The 25,275-nt window shown below is 38.2% G+C and overlaps 1 protein-coding gene across 5 annotated transcripts in view; it reads left to right on the top strand.

Moving 5' to 3' along the window:
- LOC136439587 (unconventional myosin-XV-like) overlaps positions 1 to 25,275 on the top strand; it is a 111,977-nt gene that overhangs the window by 33,021 nt on the left and 53,681 nt on the right. For 4 of the 5 annotated variants that reach the window (XM_066435010.1, XM_066435008.1, XM_066435005.1 and 1 more), the window contains 20 exons: positions 1,916 to 1,974; positions 2,357 to 2,486; positions 2,990 to 3,085; positions 3,244 to 3,375; positions 4,304 to 4,429; positions 4,725 to 4,802; positions 7,260 to 7,423; positions 9,618 to 9,663; positions 10,879 to 11,003; positions 13,741 to 13,858; positions 14,847 to 15,022; positions 15,981 to 16,065; positions 18,317 to 18,388; positions 19,437 to 19,457; positions 19,738 to 19,819; positions 21,798 to 21,931; positions 22,619 to 22,714; positions 23,119 to 23,193; positions 23,903 to 24,066; positions 24,298 to 24,467. In XM_066435010.1, the coding sequence (XP_066291107.1) occupies positions 1,916 to 1,974; positions 2,357 to 2,486; positions 2,990 to 3,085; positions 3,244 to 3,375; positions 4,304 to 4,429; positions 4,725 to 4,802; positions 7,260 to 7,423; positions 9,618 to 9,663; positions 10,879 to 11,003; positions 13,741 to 13,858; positions 14,847 to 15,022; positions 15,981 to 16,065; positions 18,317 to 18,388; positions 19,437 to 19,457; positions 19,738 to 19,819; positions 21,798 to 21,931; positions 22,619 to 22,714; positions 23,119 to 23,193; positions 23,903 to 24,066; positions 24,298 to 24,467 (2,149 nt within the window). The remainder of the gene's footprint in view (positions 1 to 1,915; positions 1,975 to 2,356; positions 2,487 to 2,989; positions 3,086 to 3,243; positions 3,376 to 4,303; positions 4,430 to 4,724; positions 4,803 to 7,259; positions 7,424 to 9,617; positions 9,664 to 10,878; positions 11,004 to 13,740; positions 13,859 to 14,846; positions 15,023 to 15,980; positions 16,066 to 18,316; positions 18,389 to 19,436; positions 19,458 to 19,737; positions 19,820 to 21,797; positions 21,932 to 22,618; positions 22,715 to 23,118; positions 23,194 to 23,902; positions 24,067 to 24,297; positions 24,468 to 25,275) is intronic. The other variant, XM_066435006.1, reaches the window with a different exon arrangement.

Raw genomic sequence — 25,275 nt, 5'->3', positions numbered from 1 at the left:
CTAGAAAGGCAACATTTGCGAGCAAATACAGCATGTTTAGCCATACTTCTCGCCATGCAAAAAAATGGACTGTCCCCAAATGGACCATTCTAGAATACTTCCACTAAAAAAAATGGATCACCCCAGTCCAAAATTGAGTTTAAAAACAATTAGTCTCTCCATACAGGAATGGAGTCTTCCAGTAGCACCTCAACACAATATGGACCAGTCCAAAACCATATCCACTTATTAATTAACAAATACACTTCTGCTAACAAATGGACTTTTTCATAATCACTCCAGCTCAAAATTGAAATAAATAATTAAAGAATCCTCCCCTTGCAACAATGGGATATTCCATGCCATCTCCATGTAAACTAGACCAGTCGAAAAATATCCGCTCAAAATTACACTCTTGCGCATAATCAACCCAGTTCAAAATTGAATTAGAAAAGATCAACCCCAGGGAAGAAAGAAGTTTTCCATACTATACATAATGATATATATGAAGATTTGACAGGAGAAGAAGGAAATGACCAAAAACAACATATTTCAGCGATAGTATGGGTGAAATATAAAAACGTGACACCCCTTTGTTTGAATGCATGATTCAATAGTATACATTTTGGGTTGAAAATAACGAAACGAAAAAATGCTTTATTTCAAAAATCGTTTTGAAAGGCTGTATGCCAAACATTTGAATGGGGGCCTGGGTGCATGACCAAGGCAGACACATGCCAAATTTCACATTATTTTGGTTTAATACATAGGAACTGGAGAAAGAGTGAACAAAGCCATGTAATCACATGTCCTAGGAATTCGGTATGAATCCTAACACACATGCGCCAGAAATGCCAGATAATTAGATTAACTCAATTGGCCAATCAGGTGGTCGCAAGGCTCACAGCTGCAGGCAAGGCACTTGGGGTCACTGACCTTTAGGTCATATGGTCAGGCTCACAGGCCAGGTGCAGTTGGGGTCACTGACCTTTAGGTCATATGGTCATATGAGGAAAATACCCAATGTTTTCCCTTAAAATACCCTGCAAAATCGTATTTTGAAGTGATATATGCCAAAAGTGTGAATGGGGTTCTTTGAATATTTGTTCAATGTACCCCCATAGCAAATTTCAGGTCATTTGGATGTATTTCCAGAACACAGGAGGCCAAAATGTACATTTTTGGTCAGAAAAACCTCAATAAAATCACTTTCAAGGTCAATATCAAAAAAATGAAAAAAACGTTGGGGGTATTTACCTATACTACCTTTGTACCAAATTTCAGGTCATTTGGTCAAAAAATGACAGAGATGATTCGATTTGAAGATTTGACAGGAGGAGAAGAAGGAGAAGAAACCTGAGTAAAAACAATATGTTGAGCCATACTAGGTGTATGGCTAAACATAATAAGAACTTCAAATAAACAGATGGAATAAAGCACTGATTGTGCATCATCTATCAGCCTTGGAGTCTTGATGTTCAGACAGTTACTGAACAAATCATAACTGGGCAACTTTACGCTGGTGTACGTTAATTGGAGTGTGTAGATCATGCATACACTAATGTGTTGACTAATTAAGCATGGCAGTCCATGAAAAAATGTCTTTGTTGACCTCTGAATTTTCTGTTGTTCACAAATCTTCCAGATATAATTGATTTTATAATTTGAACATGGATGAAATATCATGGTAATGACAAAATATTGTTTGCCAGGACATATTTTTATGACTTGATTGATTTGACTTTTGGATTAGCTTTGAACTTTTAGGATCTTCAGAGGATGTTATGTACTATGTAATTACAGGAGTTAGTAGATGTAGCTGACTGTCTGCTGCTGTAGTTGTTAGACTGTCATGAAGAAGGTGTTTATTGCTGAGTCTATATAGTCAGGAGAACTTTTCAATTAGTTATGTTATTCCATCCATTATTCTGTGTAGGAAGCACTTGGAGAAAAGATCTATTCATCCTACAGTGTGGAACAAGCCTTGGAAGCAAGGTACAGTTTGAAATTGAACTAATGTGCCAATCTTGTTTGTTTGTTTGTTTGTTTGTTTGCCCGTTCATTCGGATTCTTGATATTTACTTAATACACCTCAACATCTGTGCAGAAAACAAAGTCAATAATTTATTGATCTGGTAATTTTATGTCAGGACTTTCAAGACTGAAACATTTTCTGTTTTTCAAACTCAAACATTGTTTTTGCCTCAGCCTTGATCAAGTGTTCAGAGCAAAGAAAAGTCCTTTACAGAGTTATGTTGCACACTCTCTCTTGATAGAAGATCTAGAGTTGCATTATTTAAGGATTTAATGGTTTCCATATCTGGATGGGTGTACCATGACTTACATGTACAATGTCATGTGCTTTTCAATGATATAGAGATGCCATAGCAAAATCATTGTACCAGAGGCTGTTTGTGTGGTTAGTGGAGAGAGTCAACAGGACTGTGTACAAGCAGCCTGAGAGGAGATGTAGGACCATCGGCATTCTGGATATCTTTGGGTTTGAGGTATGAAAGGAAATATTAGCAATATGTGAACCATCCTAGCAGCTTAACTATCAAAATAACAGAAAGATAACGTAACGTAGTACAAAAGCTACATGACAACTTTAATGAACAGGCAGTAATATGTAAAACAAAAACAAAGAAATTAATTTGCAATTAGATACCTGCAATGATTTATGGGATAAGTGTGGCAGTTAGAACTTTATGGAAGAAAAGATCAACTTTGTGAGAGATAATGGACTACTTGGAGTAACAGATGCATTTGATTTCTTCTTCATACAATGTATGTTTTCGAACACCATTAATGGATAAACCAGCTGGATCCTGAATAGACAAAAGTTATGAACAGTCTTTTATTCAGCACTCATGTAGTCAACGCACGTCTGTTTGCATGGAAATGTTACATGTTTTTCCTCATGTCCTTTTGATGATTTTAGGGTTAGAATCATATTATATTCCAGGACAATATCTATTGCTTTGCCACCCTTGTTTTTATTACCCTCCAGGACTTCGATGTCAACAGCTTTGAACAGCTTTGTATCAACTTCGCTAACGAAAAACTCCACGACCACTTCAACAAACATATATTCAAGTTAGAGCAGGTACATGTGTATCATAAGTGCTGATTTTGAAATGGATGGTTTTGACAATTCTGTGCATATCAGTAATGACAGTGTTGATTATCATTAAAAGTAAGATGTTTAAGACAACATTCCATTGGTTAATATGTTCTGTAAGAATCAATGTTTTGTTTCTTCAGATGGAGTATGAGAAAGAGTCTATAGGCTGGAAGCACATGACCTGTCCTGACAACCAGCTTTGCCTGCACCTCATTTCTGCCAAACCACATGGAATATTCTCTTTACTGAACGACCAAAGCAGCTTTCCTCAGGTTATCTTTTTTTTTATTACCTTTTTTACAAGTGACATGAAAACAACACTTACATGTAGGCCATAGGACAATATTGTACCTGTTCCAGTGACATCCAATCCGACTTCTACATGCCTGGCACTGTAAATACATCTTAAAAAGAACAGACTGATGCATTTTGTGTTGCATGAAAAGCAAGTAGATATTGTTTTGAAACATTTTGAAAGTTGTGTGCTGTCATCAAAGGCTGTAAGGGTCAGGAAAGTGTGGGTGCAGCAGGAGTCCCAGGAGTCCTGTTGTTGTGTGTAAAATGAAACTTGCTTTTCTTGTATGTTCAGAAATTTTCCTGGTCTGAATCATGCCATAGTCCTCTAACAGTGCACCAGCTGAGTGGGATGTCCAGGGTTGATGATGCTTCCCACTCAAACACAGACTCATGGGCCAAGTACTTAATAATACACATTTTATACAAATTGTATAAGGCCCAGTCTGCTTGGTCTGTGACTTAGGAATGTGTGATGTTGTATGTATAATTGACAGTAGATGTAGGAATTCAGATGCACTAGCTATTATAATTTGCTATTCTTCAGGATGACATTTCTTTGGTGCATGATTACATGTTTTTACATTAGATAATTACAAAGTGAAAGAAAGATTTGTGTCGAATAAAGAAACAAAATTTAAAACCTTGATGAAGGTACACGTAGATACATATTACTTGAAATTTTTGACAGGAGAACTTATTGGTATTTATGTTATAGACAAATCCTAACTGTCCATCACAATTAGCAGTTCAACCAATGAGAGAGTGGCTGCAACATTGTCTGTCAAATATTTGATTTGCAGTTTTATGTTTTTATTTTGCATTTCTACATTTTGAAGGAGGTGAGCCTGGCCATGGGATCGGTTTAATTAAGGAGTTCTTATTTGGGTTTTGAATTTTATCCAGGCTACTGATAGATCTTTCCTAGAGAAATGCCATCACTTCCACCAGGACCATGAGCATTATGAGCGGCCCAGGGTCCCTGCCCAGGAGTTCTCTATCAGACACTGTGCAGGAAAGGTCTCCTACAAGGTAAGAACTGTCATGAATTGTTTGCCTTGCACAAGGGGCAGCATTGAAATATTTTTGCAGAGGGACAATTTTTTAAAAGTTCTTTTACATTTATTTTGGAATGTTCCATTTTTACTTGTTGGCGGGATGGAAATTTCAGTACCCTGTAAGTGGAAATATGCCTTCTAGTTCTGTCTTTGATAATGACTATGATATACAGTGGATGTATCAGGTGAGAGCTGTGAGATTGTAATTCCTATACTTGACATTGTACTAAATATATACCAATCATGCAGTAACAGTTGAAATGTTTCAGGTGCATGGTTTCCTCGATAAGAACAAAGACACCATGAGATATGATGTTGTGGAGATGCTAATTGGAAGCAAATGTGAGGTAAGTGTTAAAGATTCAACTCCTGTTAACATTCATGTACAAGTCTTAGAGCTGTTCAGTAAAGATTTTGCATGACCCACTTCTATGGTTGTCATATACATGTAGGCAGCTGAAATTACATGCATGCATGCATACATAAGGACAGCTGGTGTGTTATGCCGAAGGGTGGTTATACCGGCGATACAGATACAGAAGGACATGGTGGATATACCAAATACCAGCTCAGAAAAGAGCAAGAAATGGTCACAGAAAAGAACAAGAAATAGTCAGACATACCTTCAAGTACCAGAGTTATCAACTTAGAATTGAGGTGTTCAAAAATCAAATGTTTTTCCCTATATAGAACCATCATTGAGTAGAACTTGTTGCCACCAAGTACTTTAGGGGCATCCTCATGATCATTAGATCATAGCTGTAAACAACACTTGGTATACAACTGGAGGTGCAAAGATTATATGTGACAGGTTGTTCAGTGTGATATAACCAGCTGTGCTGTCGTGCCTGCAAATCAGTTATCCCTGCTATACACTCAGATACATATCTCCACAGCAAAGCAGTTCATCTTGAACACAAACATCTTAATGGTCAACTCAGCAAATAACCCTTTAAACCAAGACTAGTGTCTCCCCATGTGTTTGAGACATACACGTAAGCATCATAATTTCAGAATAATGATAATAAGTTTATTGCAAGTTCTTTCCCGTAGGCTTATTGCAAGTAGATGTAACATCGAAGGACGGATAGACAATTGGTAACAATATAGCATGTGACTATTCTAGTCCAAATATGAACACTAAATTCTATCTTAAAGTGATATTATTCAGTTGACATATATTCATGGTTCTCCTGTTAAAGGGTGACTCAACTCCAGAGGAAAGTTCTGTGGTGCTGTTGATATTATTTTCATAAGTCCCAAAACATAATGGTATTGGCAACTTGACATTGAACATTGAGAAGGCCGTTGCATCATACAGCATCACTATTCTGATAACCCCCGAGTACTCACCAGATAAATTACAGCCAGAATGATGTAACATATTTTATCACAAATTTATCTATTTATTTATTTCTGTTTTCTTTATACAGGGTAGGCGCACTCAGTGCTTTACAAACTGCATAACAGGCGTGCCTTGTACAGAATAACATACACAGACTAAATAATATAAATCAGGGAATGAGATAAACTTACGAACAAAAAGTAACCCATAATAACAATGTACATGATTGTATACACCATTGGAAAAAGGTCAACTGGGGCAATGTTTGGAAATCATTGATTGAGCTTATAAATTACTTTTTAAAAAAGTGCTCTCGGAAAAATGGGGCGATATTAGGAAATCAATCTTCAGCCTTAACATCTTAATTCTCCTCTTGCTTGAGCCAAAATCGAAGTTCAGCAATTATCCCAATTAGGAACACAGGTCTACACCTTGGGTCTGTATGGGGGAAACTATTCAGTTACTGGTTTATAAATGGTTCATTCCTTGTCTAATCTGTGATGATATTTTACAAATTTAAATGATTTTGTATTCAAGAAAATGTGGTCGTTTAGAAAATAACACCCACTTCTGGTGTTCAGTACGCCTTTAAAAACAAGTGGCTGCAACAGGCCCTATGGACAAGAGCAGGACCGGATCACTGTACTCTCCATTGTGCTGTGCACATTTTGAAGAGGAATGTTTAATGTTGTCCCAAGTCTATGGCCGCTGATATCCAGTTGACCATCTGTCGGTCATAATCCCACCTCCATCGTCTTGAGACGTCACAGACTTGCCTTCTTAAAAAGAATTCATCTAGGCTCAATGACAAGACAATTGCTTGACTTATGCCAAAAATAGTTACTCAAGCAACTGGATAAAATTTTGAAACAGTCAGACATTTCAGACAGCATCCGCTGTCTTTCGTCAAAGACTAACGATAGGACTGGGAAACCAGGTTTTAAACCAAAACTCTGAATAGATATGTTAATGAGGTTAAGACAATTTAGGATGTCATAGTCTTCAAAAGAAGATTAATTAAAGACAATGTTTTATGCTAATAGTTCAATTAGCTACCGTAACAGTAACTGTTGTTTTAGTACAGTAATGTTGTTTGTCCGGGGTGGGGGTGGTGGGCAGTGCATTATCTGCAATTGCTTGACTTGTTCTCATTATGGAGCTTGAACGAGTCGCTTGCTACAGGTAATGTCGTTACAGAGTCACATGACTGTCTATCAGAAGCTGGCACTGCGCATTGCAAAAACCATACTTTAAAAGGCTGTATATTACTGTATTTCCCACTGATGGTGATTGCAAACAACGTCAAGCCTGTTGCATGTGTTGTTTTGATATTTACATACTTTCTAACTACCTTTTTTCACCTCACAAGCTGTGTAAGTCTTCTATCAATGATGGACACATACTCTTCCAGTCACTGTGATAATCATTCTCGGTACTTTTATATTACCGGTACATGTAGCTCCTTTCTCGGATGTTTTGGGAACACCAGTCCTTGGAACTCAACAAGAGCATCAGTAAAAAGCAGCGTGGTCTGACAACGCTGAATGTGGTGAGTCACAAGGTTCCAACTGTGTCTGCCAAGTTCCAGGAGTCACTGGAGGAACTTCTGGAGGAAATATCCAAGTGAGTTCATATACAGAATGTGGCATGACATTATCATCTAACAAAATATGAAATTCATTGTATTACTGTATCAAGAGCAAACTTTAAGGTTATTCTTGTTTCACCTATAACTTCAAAACAGTATAAAATCATGGAGTTTATTGAATGAATGAAGACCTTTATTGCACATTTCTGCCACACTTGGCTAAGTACAGGTCACAACAAAATATAATACAAGACAGTACAGTTAGCGGATACAAAAGAATATGACTATCATTAAATAAATTCTACTTCTCCTCGCTTTTCGGTTATAGTAGATATAAAAGAACAGACGTGTTTTTCAATGGGAGGTTTGTCTAGTCGCATTAGAAATATGAATTTTTGAACAGTACTTAAATGTGTGAAGTAGGGAAGTTTATACAGTTCATTTCTTTCTTTGGTATATAATACACATTATTATTTGTACTGATTGAACATAAGTCTTTTGATTGGATAAAACCCTGGATTCATTAGCTTGAAAGTTCATCTGTGTTCTTGGTAGAAATCATTCTGAAACAAGTTGTAACTGTGCTTGGTTCCATTTGAAGCAACCCAAAACCCAGTGAATTACCAAACTGAAGAAACTATTCATATTAAATTCATAGAAAGTTTTTGTGCTGAGAATGTCTAGCATATGTTGGTGAAAGACAGTCATGTCATTTCATGCTCAGGTCATAGATAAAGATTACAAATATCAACTCCAGGATTGTAACAAGTTTTAACTGTACTTTCCAACACAAGAATTGGACTTTTTGACCGTACAACACCAGCCTTTGTCAAGGAATGAGCAATCCATCGCTGAGATGACGTTTATGCAGATAGCACACATGACTCGGTGAACACCGGATCATAAGTTGCAGAAAGTCTGACTCAGAAAAGCAACAAGAGCCCTGCAAAACATCCTAGTCTCCCCCAAAGACAAGACTCCCAAGGAAAACAAGTGGGGAGTGGTGTACCATATACAGTGCCAAGGTCAAAATACCAAAGGGCCTTGCAAGGAAACCTACATCGGGGAAACTGAAAGATCATTTAAGACCAGGTTCAAAATCAAGAATAGATTTTTCCGTGAAAATGGCGAAATAGGCTTCAAAACGGCGAAATAGGTCCTTATACACATGTTTGGGGCCTGAAAATCAACTTGCAATTTTTTTTCTGTAAACTTGCGGATTTCAACCACCACGGAAGTTTCACAACGCATATACAAATGTATACAATGTCATATAGAATCACCTGGACATTCAGTCTCACTGGATAAAGTCAAAATCTTGGACACTGAGGCAGACTTCTTTGCAAGAGCAATCAAGGAAGCCATTTACATCAGGGCCTTACAACCATGCCTCATTGAGAGACGGGGCGCCACAGACATTCTGCAACTTATGATCCACTGCTCACTGAGTCACATGTGCTATCTGCATAACGTGACGTTATCGCAGCAGTGTATTGCTCATTCCTTGACAAAGACTGGTGTTGTACAGTTGAAAATTTGGGTAAGTCCAATTTTTGTGTTGGAAATTACAGTTAAAACATGTTACAGAAATCCTGGAGTTGATTATTTGTAATCTTTATCTAAGGCCTGAGCATGAAATGACATGCATTGAGTGATTGACTGTCTTGCACCAACATATGCTAGACATTCTTGGCACAAAAAATGAATTTACGAATAGTTTCATCTGGTTGGTAATTCACTGGGTTTTTGGGTAGCTTCAAATGGAACAAAGCATATTCAGCTGCCAAAGTTTTAGTTGTTCCTCTGCTGCCTTCCTCAGGACAATGTCAATACTGACTAGGTTAAGCTGTGAGAATGTGGTTCCTAATATGACATCATAATTACCCTGAGGAAGGCAACAGAAGAACTACTGAAACAGTGTCTGGTAAATGTCCTTGGTGGTTTTTTCCCCATAATTTCCTATAGTTGGATTAAATTTGTCTAAGTTGTCCTGCTTTGCTGATGAAACTAGATATTCATTACATGAATACATGATTATGATTACATGAAAATTGATGACAGTAGAGAAGTCAATATTTTTCTGCCATGGATGAAGACTTAGTGAAAAATGTACCGGTAGTTCAATTCATTATGAGTTGATTGATATCATATTAGAATAAGTTTAGTGTAACTTTGTGCTCCCAGCATGACAACTTTTATTTAATTCATAATATGTCTTGTTGATTCCAGGTGTAACCCATTATTTGTTAGATGTATGAAGCCAAACACATGTAAGGTAGGTATACCAATTTAGCTACTTATCTCAGACTCTATTGAATGAAGAAAGATATTTAAGAAAAGTAAAAATTCACCTTTCCATGAGAAGAATAGAGGGAAAATACTGTGTTTGAAATATGTCCGAATGATGAATTCAGAAACTTTGCTTTGTGTAAAATGTTGGGAATGCCTGAAGACGTAATTGAGTTTTTTTTACTCACAATCACTCAATGATGTCAAACTCATCAATTCATCTGGTAACGGCGCTGAACCTTATTCCGACGCAACCTTAATCCGACACTTTTTAGTACTCCCCTGTAAGTAAAAACCTAGTGCTGATATGCAAAATCTTTTGACTGGTTTTAAAATACAGTAAGGTAGGCAACATAAAAATGTGCAATGGTAAGGTCCTGAAGAGAACATGTTGTGACAAGGTCAGGAAAATTTGACATGACTGTTCTGATCACGTAGGGCATGTCGAGGGAGGGAGAGCAGTCATAAAATTTTTAGGACGATGGTTGATGACTAGTTCACGGCAGTTGACAATTGTGTCGACTGTGACATAGTGTGTCAGTTTTACGTTGTAACTGGCTGTTGGTTGACAGGGAGGTTGACAAACAGCTTCAATTGTATAGAGCAAAATTAAGGATAAACCACTTCACTATTGTATTGTGTCGGATTAATGTTCCATTTGGAACATTATTCCCAAGGGACTTCATCATCAGTGACTCTATTTTCAAGCCTTGTTTTCCGGCCACAACTCAATAATCAGAAGACTGATACATGTGCAGTTATGACTGGAGAAGTGCTACACATAATGCACTCAACAGTTACTGAAATACTCACAAGGCCGCTTGTTGACTTATGATTACACGCTGCATTTGCTCAAAAGTGTCGGATTCAGGTTCAGTGCCGTTACATGTGGCATGTGCTGTTTTAAGATGTACAGGCAGATGGTACAAATGTATAGGCATCTCCCTCAGAACATAGATTAGTCAATGTTGCCTCCAATGTTGCAATCCTCAGTGAGTGGGAAATGCCTGCCAATGCCCATAGTACATGTACATGTTGATCTGGACTGCCTTTAAAGTTTGTTCTTCCAATGGATTTCTACCTCCATGAAAATGGAGATATTTTTTTCTATTCATCTATCTGTATGTGCAAGTGTCTGTCTGTCTATTATCAGATGCTTTTCTTGTAATGATTTTGAAATTGTTCATATTTCCACTTGTAGGCTGCACTGATGTTTGATACAGACATTGTGTTGGAGCAGCTGAGAAACTTGGGCATATTGGACACCATCCGCATTCGCAAAAAAGGCTTTCCCATCCGAGTCCCATTCAAGCAGTTTGCTGACAGGTTTGTTCTTTGGTCTAATGATAAATGATACATATGGAGATGATTGAAATGTACGCTGTATGCTTTACATGATTTTCATTTTGGATTTGAGACCAGCTACTTACATGTTGTACTTGAACATGGTGCGATCTTTGACAGAATGAATATTTGAATTTCTCAGTTCAAGAGACATACATTATCTTGTAACATTGCTTTAACATTGTACATTAATTATTGTAACCTTAACTTGTCCATGGGCATATTGGAGATGCATGTACACAATACCAATTGCACCAAATTGTGCACCATATGCAGACAAATTTGAAATTACATGTATAATTATAAACCTTTCGAATGTTGTAAAATTAATTCAACTTTGGTCATGAGTACAAAAAAATTATTCACTGCTGTCATCTCCATGAAAATGAAGATGTTGTTTTGGGTGTATCTGTGTGTTTGTCTGTGTGTTTGTGTTTCCAGATTTTTGTAGTCAGCATAACTCAAGAACCTCTCGATGGATTATGATGATGATATTTGTCATGTGGGTGGATGTTTAGAAGACGAAGGTCAATTTTGGGCCCTCTGATATGTGACCTTGGTACTGCAGCCAAACTTCTGTTTTTTTGTATCTTTTGACCTGGACGTGGTATGGTCTTGATTTTTTGGTGGCAGATAGGTTGTGATACAAGGAAGAAGTGGCAAAGGTTTGGGCCCTTTAGCAGCTTGTTCTGGAACTGCAAGGGCTTTTTGTCAGAATATTCCAAGGAGAATAATTGAACAAAGGAACAACGAATTTCCATGATATTTATCATGCAGGTAGCTTAGACAAAGATGTACATAATGAAATTACAATTATGAAAATTAGGACTTGATTTGCATGATTAATGAGAAAAATCTGTATTTGCAGTGTTCTCCATTATATGACTCAAATACATGTAACATAATTATGTAGTTTATAGTAGATTACATTAGCAGATACCAATTATGCATATGAATTCCTAATTTGCATAATTAATGCAAACGTGCCATCGTTATTCTTAGTGGGAACTGGTAAATAATTGGACTGTCAACATTGTGACCTTTGTAAGTCAGTTACAGCTGTACATGACCAAGTGTAGATTATGCAAATGTGCAAGTCATTTGCATAATCAAATCAGTTATAGTAGATTACATTTGCAGATACCAATTTTGCATATGAATTCCTAATTTGTATAATTAATGCAAACGTACCATCGCTATTCTTAGTGGGAACTGGTGAATAATTGGACTGTCAACATTATGACCTTTGTAAGTCAGGTACAGCTGTACATGACCAAGTGTATACAGTCAAACCTGCCTAGGCGACCACCTTTTCAACGCGACCACCTGGCCATGGCGACCGCTTTTTCTCGGTCCCGAAAATTTTCCCCATAGGCACAAGCATTAAGCTGCCTGCCCAAGGCGACCACCTGTCCAACGCGACCGCGACCGCCACGAATTCGGACCGCACAGAGCACAATCCCTGCCCATGGTGGCCGCCTAATTTTCAAGCGTGTGGTGACATCAGATAATTTTGTTGTCGGATTTCACGGAAATGTTTTCAAGACTCTGAAGGACAAAAATATATGGAATAGCAATGTTATAGCACCGATTCCTCCATGAAGTGTTTTAATAAAACGTTCCCCCTATAAACATTGTAAAGACAAATGTTTGTGATGTTGTTTTGCCTATCGTAATCTTATAGTTTACCGCAAACTCAGTTCGGTTTAAACTCAATTTTCAAAACGAATACGTAGTGCATGGCGTCAAAAAGTCAGATTTCACACAAATTACTATCTATTTCTTGTATTTTTAACAAAAATGTGTCTGTGTCTTACTAAATTCCGCCGAAATATGACTTCGCGGCGGGCAAAACATCAGGCGAGAAATGTTGTTCCTTGGTCCCGACGCCATCTTGGATTTGGCGCGGCTTGGATTTGGCGTACCGCTGACCTTTCTAAAACACGATGCTTTTGTGTATGAACATTAACGAATACTCTAGTTATTGATGAAAATTAATATTCTCATTTTCTTTTTATTTCCATGAATCTCACAAACCTTTATTGGACGCTGTGCATTCTGCTGCACTGACTTACCTTTCGATGCGTTCGCACAGACTGACAGAGCTTGGCGGCACGACGAAATCACACCGTTCCGTTTTCATCTTTAGTTGTCCGATCGGAAACTTTTTGCCCCTTTTATCCATCGGCGCCCCAAAAAAGGCTAGGGCCAGCAGATGTTTTCTAGGGATTTGTCTTAGGCCTTAAAACTTCGATGATGTGCATGTGTGTGTGTGTACTATTTAATGTAACGTGTGAATGCAGAAGGGCGCTGCGAGATCATCGAGGCAACCATTGTTTTGTAGTCAAAATTATGACGGAATTTTTACACGATGTAGCGGCATAGAATTATTACAACGATAACGGAAAATGTAATTTTTGGAGGATCTTTCTGTCAATGAGAATTGAACCTGGTGGGGGTCATGCTGTCTAAATTCACATAATTTTCCATCCATTTTACGTACTGTATTTGAAAACCTCGACCTGGAAACATGTGAGTGGAATCCTCTTCATGGCGACCACCTGTCCATCGCGACCGTTGTTGCTGGGTCCGCCGGGTGGTCGCCTTGGGCAGGTTTGACTGTATCATGCAAATGTGCAAGTCATTTGCATAATCAAAATATTTCATGGAGATACGAGGTCTCCGAATTCTTGTTTTGATTCCCTATTCTGTATCATAGATACAAGTTTATGATCGGTGAGCTGAGCCCAGATTCAGACCCCAGGGGTGTGTGCATCATGATCCTTGGCAAGTTGGGCAGCCACTTTGCTGACCAGTTTCAGCTGGGTCAGTCTAAGGTACTGTCAAATTCACATAGTACACTTTATATTTACTAGGTAATTGGTATTTATTGAGTTCTTTGTCAGTTTGTTGCTCTTTTCTTAATGTGCTACCCACAATTCTACCTAGTATGTGTAGGTATACATACTGAGAATGATTTGGGACACATGTCCTTGGGGTCATTTTCTTTGCACATATCGGCACAATACTATAGCTTAAGTGGGGAGAGAACCAAGTGAGTATATATTGAAGTTCCATGCAGAAAACTAAAACTTTATGTTAGAGGTGAAGGTAGCTCTAGGAAAGGTGAATACACTGGAATTTGTGTTATGTTAATGATGACCTAATTTGCATGATTTAAACAGAAACTGCATATTTTCCTTAAAGTAAATGCTATGGGTGTCATATTGGAATAAATTTTTAAAAGATGAATACAATGGAATGTGTGTTATGCTAATTTGGACATAATTTGCATAATCAGTGCAGAAACTTCATATTTCTTTTGTGGTGAATGGTAGGGACTTCATATTGAACATAAACTTAGTGGAATAAACACAATACTGTTTCATAGTCATAATTCCTTCATTAACGGGAGAGATATATCCTGCATTTTCTTGAAAATGTTGCCTTTCTAGTTTCCTTGTGTAAAAAAGGGTCTTTTTAATTTGGTGACTTACCAACCCGATGAAACTATTCACGGAAGAAAATGTAATTTGTTGTCATGAGTACTTTTAGATTTAACATACTCTTAGACTAGAAAAATAGAAAATAACCAGGATGACAAGAATTCACTGTGTAAGTACGTTACTGAAGTGTAGCCTACCATTAGTGCAAGAAATTTCTTCTCCAAGATATGGGTCCATCAAAGTGTTTGTTTTTTGTTTCTTTGTTAGGTGCTTTAAAAAGATTACCCTACTTCATGCTTATCTAACGTTGAACCTTGAACAATGCCAACATGGGGAGCAATGGAACAGTGCTAAGCTAAGTTGTGCCTTATTTCCAAAGGTGTTCTTGCGGGAGGTTGTGGAGCACCACCTGGAGACTGAGCGGAGTCGTATTCTCAACCTAGCAGCCACTCAGGTGCAGAAAGTCTTTCGTGGCCATGTGGCAGCAAAGGCCTTCAGCAAGATGAAATCTGCAATTGTCACCATTCAAGCAGGAATTCGCATGGCAAAAATTAGGTACAAAATCAATGTTATCTGTTTAGAATATTTACATGACTTTGTATTATTTTACATGAGTTACTTACTAGTATATATTATGTACTATGTTACATGTATATGATATTTATCATATTCTGTGACATGCATGATATTTAGAAAAGTATATTTCTGTCAAAAACTTAAATGTTTACACACAACAAAAAGAGTTTGCTACTCTGGGGAGCTTTTGAGACAAACTGTCTCTTCATCAACCCGGTAAAGTCAGATCTCGTCTTGGAGTTCTCTTGGAGACAGTAAAAAATGTATATAAATGAAAGTAAGTAATAGAGTTTATCCAACATGCCTCTTACCCCTGCTAGTTCACTTAACAGCAGAATTTTGGTATACGTTGGTCATAAATGGCACCTGGGATTCACAGATGCCCAGTCAAAATCTAAAGTCATTGACGAAAAAGACGCGGGCCATCACTCTCCAAGGGCTGCACAATTGAGCAGCTGATTGGAGCAGGAGCTTCTAAATGTCACCAGCAACATAGATGATTATATTGACTAAATATCGATGAACGTTACCAAGCAGGGTTTTATCTCTTATAAACTGTGCACCAATTCAGTCTTGAGGCCTGCCATTGTATTATTATACGTGGTCAACAATAAACCATTCCATTGCAAATTACAGACTATTAATACGAACATTCACTATTTTTTAAGAAATAGTATTCCTTCCTATGTGTTCAACATTTTGTCCTTGTTTTTAGATACATGGTGATTTCAATACATCCAATATAAACTTGTACCTCTTATAGTCACATGTTATATTGTTACCAATTGTCTGTCCTGTTCGTCCTTTCATGTTACATTGTACATGTACTTGCAATTAGCCTACGGGCAAGAACTTGCAATAAACTTTATATATATTACCTGGAAACTTTGTCTTTATGGAAGACATGTTAAAGATAAAGTTTGATGTATTTTTGTAGAGAGGCCTACATGGAGCTGAGGAGAGCTGTGGTGTTAGTACAGGCTACGTGGAAGATGATCCTACAGAGGAGGCGATATGTCCAGGTTTGTAGCTTTGAAAAAATTTGCACACTATTTGTTCAGACCCTTGTAGTGCCTTGTGGCACATAGCTATAGGGTAGGAAGGGGTTGCTAGCCCCTCCCCTTTAACGTGCCCAAGGCATCTCCTAGAACACGGGACCCCTTTTTTACATTCCTTCCGAAAGACTGTTACAGCTCTAACTGAGATGTCCTGACCCAGGATTGAACTGTGGTCGAACCAGGAGCTGAACTGTGAGGCTGCTACTTGTCAAGCTATAGGGACATTCCTATGATGATGAGTATGCACAGCATGGGGCTGACAAATTAAAAATGCACAAATCTAGCAGGAGTTAGAGGAAGGCAAGACAAGTCACTGGCGGCTTGCTTATCTTTCACTTAATTGCACTGGCCCCCATATTGGATATTGATGTGTACAAATTCTCAATAATTCTGAAATATCCAAATACAGCTGAAAACTGGCCAGAATCCCAAGGACAACAAAAACACTGTGAACTGTTAACCCCATGCCCTGTGGTTGCAAAACAACATTTTTACTCTTGATATCCTGATATGTACTTGTACATAAGACACATACTAGTTGACCCAGATGTCATTTTAACCACTTGTGGTAGAAGTTTTCCTACAGCAACTAGTGAAAGTTTACAATGTCAACAAACCAGCTACTGGTACGTTGCAACCTGAACCATGAATGGCAACAATGCATGCATGGCTCGTGCCCTTTTGGAACCAAGTAAAATAAAGTGATTTTAATGAATTCAGTTGGGGTCTATTGTTAAACTTTCATCTTGCTCCCTTTACTTAAATTTTTCCTCACAGGAACACCTTGTAAACATGACATTATATTAAGTAAATTTCTAATTACTAGACTAAGTCATACATGTACACCATCTCCAATTGATATATATTGCTGTTGTTACTGTGATAACCTTTGCATGGGTATGTACCGGTATGGCAAGTTGAAGATGAAGGAATTTTCTAAGCCAGAAACACAATCAAATACGGGGCATTCCAACCTTATCACCAGTGAAAATTGGACCATTCCAATTGGACCAAAATTACCCTTGCACAAGAATGCACTTCACAATCATGTATTTAAAAGTTACTGGACCCTAGAAAGAAAGACTTAATAATTCTGAAACCTCCCACTCCCTTGCATGCTTTGTGGATCATTAGTTCAGAACCCTGTATTCAATTTCATGTGATTGGGTTTAGATATCAAGCACAGGAGCTGATATAGAAAAAAAACTTAAAAGCAATAATGGTAAAAAATTCCATTAAATCATTTTGAAGGCCTGGCATCCAAGCAGTGACAAAGGAGCAGGAATGCATTATCCCCAAGCTTAGTAACTCAATACCAACTTGTACCATATTCTGAGAGATGTGAATGCATCATTTTATTCCCTTAGAATTGGGACAATGTCACATCAGAATTCTTTCTATAACTGAAATCCAAAGAATAGTACATTTAAGTCAGACAGGTGGAAATGGGTCAATTTTTGAAAGTGACAACCAGATTCCAAAATGATGTGATCCAAACAGTCGTGCAAGCATGAGTAGTCATGCATTGTACCCTGCAGTTTTAACAACAGGGTGGGTGTGGCTGCCCTGCCTTATCCGTGAGCAACTTAGTGTTTAGTATGTATAAGTAAACATACCAGTAGCCACTGCTTTTCTGTGTTGTTTCAAGGTGGGACCTTAGACATTGGGGGTAAAGGTCGTTTCTCTGCATTGCTCACAAAGACACAAGTCTTTATAGCTTCAAGTAGCATTGAGAAATGGGTGAGTAAAGTTGTTGTTCCACTTGTAGGGTTGAGCTGGTTCACACCAGGTAACTTGACTCCTGCTGGAGCTGTGGTTGGCTAAGGTGCATGCTAATGTTTGACCTGCAGAGTAAACAGTAAGTACAAGCCCAGTGCTCTGCTTCCTGCAGCAGAATGGTACGCCATGTTGTGTCAGCTAGGTGTGCCTCCACAGATGGCTGAAGAGTTCTCTGGTTGAGACTGTCCAGGGTTCATGTACAGTACCTTGTCTTCTACAGCTTACTTGTGTATTGTGTTTTCTGTAATATTGTACATAAACAGGTGACTGTATGTAATCCTGAAGTATGTGGCCTAAGGCCAGTCTGGAAGTTTGAGAACATTTGTGCCGTGGTTGCTTTGACATTTAGATCAGTGACATACTCTTCTATCATACATGTACATCTCATAGCACTAATTCTGATTTAGCTTTATGTCATGATGTGTTGTCATCACAGCTTCGTGAAGAGGCTCAAAGGCAAGCAGAACTGGATCGACTGGTGCAGGAAAAGGCTGACAAACTTGCAATGGTAAGACAGTCTTTTATGTCTCTGTCAAACTTGGGAACTACCAAATCATCCACATGTTGACTAAGTTATATGTTCATCATAATCATCAAATCATTCACATGTTTGTTCAGTTCTGAAATTATAGTGATTGGCGGTTATTATCAATTACCTGGCACAACCTGGATTAACAGACGTAAAAATGTATGTTAAAATTAATGTGTCCAAATTTCATTCATTAAAACTATTTTCTGGCAACTAGCGATGGAGCACCATGGGTTTGAGTGTGCGAAAAAAGTCTTTAGTTTAGGCAGCCCCTGTTATACCTTTTTTCTATTTCATGCATGTACATGTACATGATACAATGTACTAGTTGGTTTTGTTTTCAATTTGCTGTTAACTGGAAAGAAGACTTTTAAAGCAGCATTTTCACACTGAACCATTTCCTTCAGACATCATAAGATCTTGAACAACTTTTAGTTCCACATTCATGCTATGATTTGGTATATGTTGATTTATTTGTGTGATCATTATATTGTTTTGTATAACATGTTGGTTTTGTTCCATTGGTCTTATTTGTATAGTCTACCCAGTACATTTAGTTTTTGTTGTTGTCCTCGTACATGCGTATGCTTGCCAAAGCACACAATTCAGCCGTTACTACTATACACATGACGCATAGAATTGGGCTGCAATATGTTTTAAAGACGTATAGAATCAATAAACCAGTTACGTAAGCTGACTTGGGAGTCGGGTCCTTCTAATGTCCTCAACTGAGTGTGTCAGACTGTACATTGTAAGGCCACAGGCTTGGCAGTTGACCAAAGTTCCACAGAAATCTGGCTTCACATGATGATTAGTAGTTCTACAGTCTGTAGTAAAAGTCTCCGGACACACCCACCGTTCACAATAACTAGAGATTGTGCAGTGCAGGTGAGTATTATGCTAGCAGCTTCATTACAGTTTGAAATATTCTTAGCCAGAGACAATATAATTGAATGTGTATATTAATCATTTATTCAGATATCACTTTTATCTTATCACTTTTGACATGCTACATTTTGGACTTCAGCAAAACAGGAAACAAGAAGAGGTTGGTTCCAATAGTAATGATTAAACAAACAAACAAGCAAACAAACAAACAGCATGTTGTTGGCAAGGTGATTAATATTCATAATAACTTTTACCTGATGGGACCAATGAGAAAATAGCAGCCTTGTAAGAGCTTGGTGAATAAGATAAGTATAGCTTTAAGCCTTTAAGTACTAGACTAGAAGACTAATTGTATTGATTGAGTAGTGATATTTTTGTTGACAGTTTACATGTTGAGTTCAATGACTGGAGAGCAAACTTGTTCTAATCATTATCGGCAGGCCCAACAAGCCCGTGAAGCTGCAGATCTGAGTCATATGGAGATTCCTGCTGAACTGTCATACATCTTTGACAATATCAAATGTAAGTGGACTTCGTTCTTTACTTAACAGTTAGCTCTCCTCGTCAAACATGCCTGGTTGACATGCACGCAAAGTGACATACTTGTTCCACTTCTACTTCCACCTGAGTGTGAGGGTGTGCAAGCTATTAGGCGTATATGTACCTTGTATATTGTTATCTTCTAATGTGTTATGTAAAGTAAGGATTATCTAAATTAAATGCAACTTCATATACAGTACATCTGAAAACTTGTAGACCAGAAAGATGCAGGATACTGTAAATACAGTTTGTGTTACTTTTACAGGATACAGTTTGTGTTACTTTTGTTATCTTATGTATCTAAGTTTGAATGTGGGGATTTGCCCCCAGGGCACATTGAAAAACTCCATCACAGGCGATATGTTACCCCTGGTTAAATAAAAATAAACAAACAAACAAACAAAGAAACGAATGCGTTTGCAGTGGTTAAAATGTTCATGGTTTTTGCGGTAACATGAGAAGAATATGCCTGTACCCTTTTTTGTCACACAACATATTCCATTTGTAGCAAAATTAAATGATATTCTCTATCACAATAAATAACAGATCCAGTTCGTTAACCTTTATCCATCACTTTCTAGCATTATGCAGCACAGAATCATGAATAAACAAGCAGGCTTTTGAGCACTCCGAGAAATGTTGTGTGCGTTGTTTACACTATTTTCCCCGTCATTACTACACATGTTTTGGTCGTCAACTTTCTGTCCTATAGTGAGAAAATAACACCTCAAAGAGAGTGTAACTAATAGCATGTCCTTTGGGATTCTACTCCGAGCGGAACCTTGATCCGTCACAATAATACAGCAAGGCTGTTTATCAAGGATTTTCATATTCACGACAACAGCTCCGTATCAATTAGTATATATTAGGCACTTCAACACATTGTCAAGATTATCAGCGGCAACAACAGTCACGATTGGCAATCAAAACATCTCCCTAAAACACATCAACCAGCGGCAAGTTATTATTTATGTAAAGCACAAGAAAGAATCTGCTTACCAGAGCTAGATTTTTACTGCCACACCGTTTTTAAAGTGACGGATAAAGGTAATTTGACAGATAAAGGTTAACGGACGTTCACCGTCTTTTTCAAGAAATTCACTTCATCTATATTCATGTACTTACAAAAGAAACAAGCCGTCTTCAGAACACTAATATGGATGAGACTAGCCATGCAGTTTGAAAAACTCTGGAGACTTGGGCCAACTTCTGCAAACTTTCTGAGACCTTTCTGTCGACTTTGACCTACTTTCCTGTTAATGCCTGGCATTCAATTTCAAAGGCCAATTGTGGAATTATAGACACACATCACCGTCACAAACAAACACCAACTGACTACACAATCTCTGTTTTCATGGAGGTCATCACTTTTTGTCTCACTCTTGGAGTTGGAATCTATTGTCCTCTCTGTCTATCACCTTGGGCCCATCCCAGTCTATTATGTCAGTTTATTCTCATGATGTGGTCTGTCACTGCTGATTGATCGACAATTGATTGATTCACACGATGGAGTAAGGAGGCTGTATGAATCAGGAAATCTACTTCAGTCATAAACCGTTATGAGGGGGGATATAGACTCAGTCACTTTTGGGACCGCATTCTTAAGAAGTTGAGGTTAATTAGTGCAGTGTTTTTTTGCTTGATAGTGTATGTGTTACACGCCTGTACGTTTGGGACTGCATTGTGGATGCTGTTCCCTGTAGCAGTATATGTAAATACTTTGCATATATATAAGCAGTGACACCTGTAGTGCGGTGTAATGTGAACCAGTCAGAATTACCTTGATGAAGGTGACAGATGATCACCAAAACGTTGGTTGAATAGATCACTTTGTTGTGTAAAAAGAGTCTTTTTATTCAGTGACTTACCAACCTGATGAAACTATTCACAGATAAAGATACTGTTTCTAGTACGTTTGTATAGACAAGATGTGATGAGTTGTTATGAATATTTTGCACAGCGTGGCATCCTCAGCACACCGACAGGAATGTTGTGAAGGTGTTCAGCCATGTTGCGGATCAACCTTGCAACCATTCCCTCCCGGCTGATGTGGACTGGCATCAACTCTCCAAGTACATCAGCATCTATCTCAAGGTACATGTACATGTAGGGTGGCTCCATTTATGTCTGTTGGGTACATTGCAGCCTTTTTCTCTGCCATACATTCAGCATTTACATAGTTTTTGACAAATGTGTTAGTTTGAAAATATATCAAATTTGTTATACTCACGAAAGTAATAATCAATTTTTATGCGGATTCTTAAGTAAATTGGGAGGCGTCTCTTTAAATCATTACAAGCCAGTATTACATCTTTACCTTCAGTTGGCAGATGTAACTATAATTATATGCTCATATTTGATGATTCTGCAGTTGCATATTTGTTGTGTTATATAAAGCATCATGAAGCTTGAAAATGAAGTTATACTTATTTGCATATGAAATATAGACATGTCCTACTTAACTATTGAATAAAAAACAGGAGCATTTATTTTATCTTCTTCTTACGTTATCCCGCACTCATACAAGTTGTTGAGGAAACATTATTAACTGTCAGACGACAACAATTTTTCCCTTCTGTGTAATTCTTGCCTGCCTTCAATAGTTTCTTGTGTAATCAAGTTTTTATCAGAATTAAAGAATATTTTGTATGAAGAAAGACATCTGTAAAACATATAACGTTAATGTACCTACCATATTTAAAAAAAGAATTAGTATTTTATGGCAATCACTTTGTTAAAGCCACTCTGACTTGTCCTATGACTGTTTTGTGTCTACCTTAGGGAGGGAGATGGGGAGTAACAAAGAAGCCAATCTCTGCACCCTTCCATAGGATGAGTAATGATGATGCACACCAGGCCATTGCAATATTCAAGATGGTAAGTACCTTATAGTAAGAACTTAATTACTGTAGTCCTATCGGTAGTATAGGGGTGTACCTACAGCCCATGAGGCAGCAGCCTCACAGTTGAGCTCCTAGTTTCAATTAGTTGCTAGCCTGGTTCAGTCCTGGGTCAGGACATCTTGGTTGGGGCTGCACCTGTCTTTGGAAGGGACGTAAAAGGGTGCCCTGTGTTTTTGAGGAAGTGTATCAAGCATGTTACAGGGGAAGGGCTAGCAACCCATCCTTTCAAATATATACCGGTACCCTGCTACTGAAACAGAAAGGATTCATTCTAAACTTGCTGCCCAATATATATATATACATGTATATATATGCACCACTAGGGACTACAAGCGTCTGAACAATGAACGCTCACATGCCATCATGATTTACTTCCAGATTCTCAGGTTCATGGGCGACACCAGGCTGACTGAAGAGAAGGAGCGACTGCTGGGAAACTACATTGTTCAGATGGTGAGGATAAGGATTTATTCCGTACATTGGTAATGTCATGCAAGTGTGTGTCTGGTAGATAGGAGAGATTCCTCTGCAACATCCGTGGGAAAGCATGTGGGTCAAAAATTGGACTGTGCCCTAACATTTCTTCACATATTACTGAAATACTGAAAGGCTTGCTCTGATAGGAGGTAAGCTATGTATGTTGTTGGTAGTTAGTATTTCTATCTATTGACATCTACAAAAGATAGTCATACCTGTATCTGCGTACAGTAGCGCACTACTTAATGTACCTATCAGTGAAAAATAGGTATATAGTGTTAGAAGTGTCTGAATTCTCTACCTCTGATACCTTTCCTTGGTACTGAAATGCCTTCCATCAGGAGTAACACCAATAATTCAACCTTATGGTTTGTTACCCTTACCATAGTGTCTGGTGCAGATCTGTGTATTTTCTGGCCCCACTGTGCTGGTGCTAGAGAGAGCCTGAGCCCAGGGGCAGCTCCAAGCGTTTGCGGGCGCATCTAATCAGACTATTTGGTCCCCGCCTAGACGAGTAGGAAGAACAGCAAGAAGAATGTGCATTTTTATTTTTGAGCTGCATCGAACCTCCTATTGAAAAAGCATTGTACTTTGTCTCAAGTATTATGCTTGAAGTTTAACCTACTTTGACCTTATCTTATTGTGCCAGACAGAAGGATGGAGAAATTATCTATTTCCTTTGCAGGGTCTAAAAAATGAGGCTGTGCGGGATGAGATTTTGTGCCAGCTGTGCAGTCAGACATGGGATGAGGGACCTGTCCGCTTTAACTATGAGCGTGGTTGGGTCCTGCTGACAAACTGTCTTTCATCTTGGTTCCCATCTCCTACACTCTACAAATACCTTCTGAAGTGAGTAACAGACTTAGTCTATAGTTTCATCAGACCTTACCTTAGACCTTAGTTCCTCCCACAACACTGTTGTATTGTATTGACTTAAGTCTTATTAGGTAGTCATGAAAAAAGCTGAGAAAAGATACGCTTTAATGTGTCTTGATTGGGTGGGTTTTTTATCTTATAATTTTATATCAATCTTATTAACATTAGAGGAACAGTAGTTACATGTATACATGTCCATTTCAGCCACGTGTCTAACAGTATGCAGAATGGCTTCAACACCCACTGTCAGCACAAGATGCTGCATTCTCCAGCAATGGCTGAGGGTCTGCCCCGTACCTACCCTCCATGTATTTTGGAGTGGAAGACGAACAGGAAACTTGCTAACATGGCCTTGGAAACAAGGTTTCATGATGGTAGGTCTGAGATTTTAAAACCATTTTTCATTACATGTAGATCTGCACCAGGTGGTTATTCCTTCTGAACAGTCCGGTAGTAATGAGACTGTTCACTTTATACATATTGTAGAATTTGGTGGGCAAAAACTACAAATATTCAGAATTTGAAAAATCTACATTCAAATTCACATTTGTAACTACTTTGTAACTTATCCCAACATATTCCCATCATTTTGTCACATTTGCATCATTAATAAGCGATGAAAATGGCCCCCAGAAATAATATGCAAATAGGCCAGCCATAGAACGTTAAGAAATAACACCGCAACAGTATGGGATCCATATACTAAGAAAGACAAAGATGAATTGGAGAGGGTACCAAGCAGCCAGATTCTGCACGAACAACTACGTCAGGGGTGCTAGTCAGTGTCACCAAAATGCCTGCAGTGGATGTCACTCGAGGAGAGAAGGAAAATGTCCAGACTATGCATGATGTACAAAATGACTAATAAATTGGTGGACGTACCAACTAATAAGTATCGAATACCAGCTCAGAAAAGGAAAAGAAATAGCCATGCCTTTAAGTATCAGACTTTTCAGCCTAGGATTGATGTGTTTAAAAATTCATATTTTCCTAGAACGATCGTAGAGTGGAACTCGTTACAACCAAGTACAGTGGCATCCTCATTAGATAGCTTTAAACAATGCATGCAGTTAGATATGCGAAGGTTAGACGTGACAGGTCGTTCGGTGTAATATAACCAGCTGCTGCCGCGCCGCGTGCCTGCGAAGCTGGTGTGTTACGCCGAATGGCAGTTATACTGGC

This window comes from Branchiostoma lanceolatum, chromosome 8 (assembly GCF_035083965.1).
Source record: "Branchiostoma lanceolatum isolate klBraLanc5 chromosome 8, klBraLanc5.hap2, whole genome shotgun sequence".
Classification (NCBI taxonomy): Eukaryota; Metazoa; Chordata; class Leptocardii; order Amphioxiformes; family Branchiostomatidae; genus Branchiostoma; species Branchiostoma lanceolatum.
Note: the sequence above shows the minus strand (reverse complement) of the source record. Positions and strands in the feature narration are given on the sequence as shown.